This window comes from Lotus japonicus, chromosome 3, assembly GCF_012489685.1.
Source record: "Lotus japonicus ecotype B-129 chromosome 3, LjGifu_v1.2".
Classification (NCBI taxonomy): Eukaryota; Viridiplantae; Streptophyta; class Magnoliopsida; order Fabales; family Fabaceae; genus Lotus; species Lotus japonicus.
In genome coordinates this window covers 75,524,052-75,527,260 of record NC_080043.1, presented here as the reverse complement: position 1 = coordinate 75,527,260, position 3,209 = coordinate 75,524,052, and the positions used below count along the sequence as shown (strand labels likewise).

The following is a 3,209-nucleotide window of genomic DNA, read 5'->3' as shown; positions in this document are numbered from 1 at the left end:
TATGTCACAACGTCATTAAACTTAATTAAAAGCTACATTATAAGGGATTTTACTGATAATGAAGTCATTTTTATGAAGTATATCAACCACAAAGTAAAAGTTACACTAATGCAATGTGGTAGAAACTTACTAATGTGACATTTCACATTTTTCATTTCTAGCGATGAGAGAGAAAGATAATAAAAACTATGCAAAACAATACAGTAGATATCTAAATTCTTTAAACATTTAGTCAAAAATTTGATCTACGTGAGTCTATATGGAAAAATATTAATTACAAAATACATATAAATTTAATGTAAAATCCTCGGAAAAATTAGTTTGATGACTATTGCTTCCTATATGAATACCTTCATAAACAAACAGAAACAAAAGAAAACAATGCATAGAGAGAGAAGTGACCTGGTTTTAATTGGAGTTGCCAAAGTAGTTAGGAATGTATATATAGAATACAATATAGTATACAATATATATTACACTAAATGCCCAAGGATCTGACCCCAGGACCAGTGACAGCAAAAATAGCCAAACACCATTGATGATACCACTATGCTAATGTTAATTAACCTCTCATATTGGGAATTGAAGAGGATGTGTTTGTAATGTAAGTGCCAAAAGTCAAATTGGAATCAATCCCAAATGGGTATCTCAATCTCAGACTCAGAGTAATCTACTCCTCCAATAAAACTCTGTTCTGCAAAATATTCCTCAGAAAAAGCAGCGCAGAACTCGATTCCCTCTAACCCCATTGATGGAGGATACACCCAACTTTCTACCAAATCAACCAAAATGAACTCATCTCTGGAATTATCCACCCAGTCTTCAATCTTCGGAAGCTCAACAATCTCACTCAGCTCCTCTGAGGACTCTGAAGAAGACAGAGACGATGGAGGAGAAGTCGTAGTGTCGAAGTCAACCATGGCGGCTGCAGCTGAAGCTGCGACTTGGATGTCGTGCGGGGATGACGTGGCGGGTTTGGGGAGCATGTCGGCGATGTGGGGGAAGTTGAGGATGGCGGAGGGGCCCTTGATGGTGAGAGCCGCGACGTCGTGGGCTCTAGCGGCCTTTTCAGGGGTGTCGAAGGAGCCGAGCCAGATGCGTGATTTCTTCCGTGGCTCACGGATTTCCGATACCCATTTGCCCCAGTTGCGCTTTCTGACGCCGTGATAGACACGGTGCTCGCTGCAGTCTCTGGGTCTCTTGCGGGTGCTCTGTTTTTGGGTGGTGCTCTGTTTTTGAGGGGTCTCTGTTTTGTGGAGGGAATGTGAGGGTGATTGTGGGGAAGATGTGGAGGAGGAGGTGGTGGTAGTGGTGGTGGTTGTGGCGGTGGTGGATGTTTCAGAAGGGTTTGTTAGTGTCATTGGGAAATTAGTAAAAAATTGTAGTTGTTGGAATGTGTTGTGTTGTGGAGTGGAGAAGAATGTAGGGAGCAGAGAGCAAATATAGAGGAATCAGAACACAGTAAGTAGAGTAGAGAGATAGCTAGGGGATGATTGGGGCAAGCACAGTAGCACACTCTATGCCTAAGTCCTTTTGTAGTGAAGGAAACGCTCATTCATATAACGACACTTGACCTACCAATAATGTATATAAAAAAATAGCAAAATAGTAGCAACTTTTTGTGTTTTTTCTTCAATATCTATCTCGAATTGATCTATTTATATTCATATGAGCTCTATATAAAGGGTATGTTTGGTTGGAAGAGAAAGGGAGAGGAAAGAAAGATAAAGGAAAGGAAAGTGAGATGACTTTTTAGGTTGTTTGGTTTGAGAGAAAAGGTGAGAGGAAAGAAAAGTCATATTTGTGAAATGACATAATTATCCACAAATAAACTTGTCAAACTAATAGTCCTTATTATTTTATGAAAATTCAAACTATGCGCAGATTTGAGAGTTGTTTGCGAAAAAAATCTATTAAAAATACTTAAAGTCATTGATATTTTTTTTTTTGAAAGATTTAGTGAAATATAAAAGATGATAAATTGGATAGTCAATATCAATTCTCACACATGATAATGAAGAAAATGCACTCAATGTATTAAAAGCTAAGTTAATTTTAATATTTGTAGCAGGTCAACAAATTACTTTAATATAATATGCAACCTTGGTAAATTGTTTTGGTACACATCTTATTTAATTTTAACAGGGAGATAAAATAGCACATGTGGGGAGAGGTAGTGAATTTTTTTAAGCAGGGTATATTAGTCTTTCTCACTTAAACGCACAAGCCTTTGTTGTTTTCCGTCGAGTATAGAGCGGAAAGTTTTTTCAGGCAGGGCCCACAAAAATTCTTCTTTCCTTTCCCTATAGCAGTGCAACCGAACAATGGAAAGAAAAGTTTTGGGGCAGTTTTCCTTCCATCACCAATCTTTCCATTCCTTTTCCACTAAACCAAACACGGCGAAAGTTTGGATCCTGCTTTCAGTTTTTATTTTTTTATTGGAGTATATTTTACCCCCTTTCAAGTTTTTCAATGAAAATGTTTTTTTTTAACTTCAATGAAAATGTTAATGAGTTTTAAACATGCTATATAGAGTAGAGAACGAATATCATATCTCACAGACTCACACCATGTCTCTTTTCCTTTATCTTCTAGCATATTTTTCACGTATATATTAAAATTAACATGTTGGATAGTAAAATATTACTTTTGACTAGTATATTTCACACATATGGGCAAGATGAATAATGAATAATAGAGGAATGAATAATGAGTCACTACTGGCACACAAGGCCCCACAGAAATATATTGTAGTAGCAACTCGCAACGTTCAGTATAATATTTCTGGCTAAGCCTCACAAGTCCACATCTTGTCTTACTTGTGCCCGTTGCCGTTGTGATTAATTTGTCAGTTGTTTTGTCCAAACTCCAAACCTCAACTTCTCACTCATCAAATGATAAATTCATATCCAATTGGTATTTTGTTTTCTACCTTCCACCTCATATAGGGTATGACCCATGTACAAAACCTAATGCACCATTACCCTTTTAGTTTTCATTCCCTTACCTTACCCCTCCTAGGTTTCATTTTTATTTGCATTAAATTATGGACAATGACTTTGGATGAAAAAGGAAGGAAATTACCTAAAAGAAACCATAACCATCCTATCGTGAGGAGAAAGGAATTACCCTCAGCCACACTAACAGTGTCATGATTAACCATCCTTTCTATTAAGAGAGAAAAAAACATGTCTAGCATATGCCTGTTT

At 37.0% G+C, this 3,209-nt stretch overlaps 1 protein-coding gene across 1 annotated transcript; it reads right to left on the bottom strand.

The window, feature by feature from the left end:
- Window positions 1–418: 418 nt before the first annotated feature.
- LOC130745933 (ethylene-responsive transcription factor ERF036-like) lies at window positions 419–1,617 on the bottom strand. The gene has a single exon (XM_057598376.1). It carries the CDS (start codon window positions 1,359–1,361, stop codon window positions 630–632), a length of 732 nt encoding a protein of 243 aa, XP_057454359.1. The 5' UTR covers window positions 1,362–1,617; the 3' UTR covers window positions 419–629.
- Window positions 1,618–3,209: the final 1,592 nt, after the last annotated feature.

Coding starts and splice junctions, on each gene's coding strand:
- LOC130745933 (XM_057598376.1), bottom strand. CDS start 1,361: ATGACACTAACAAACCCTTCTGAAACATCCACCACCGCCACAACCACC.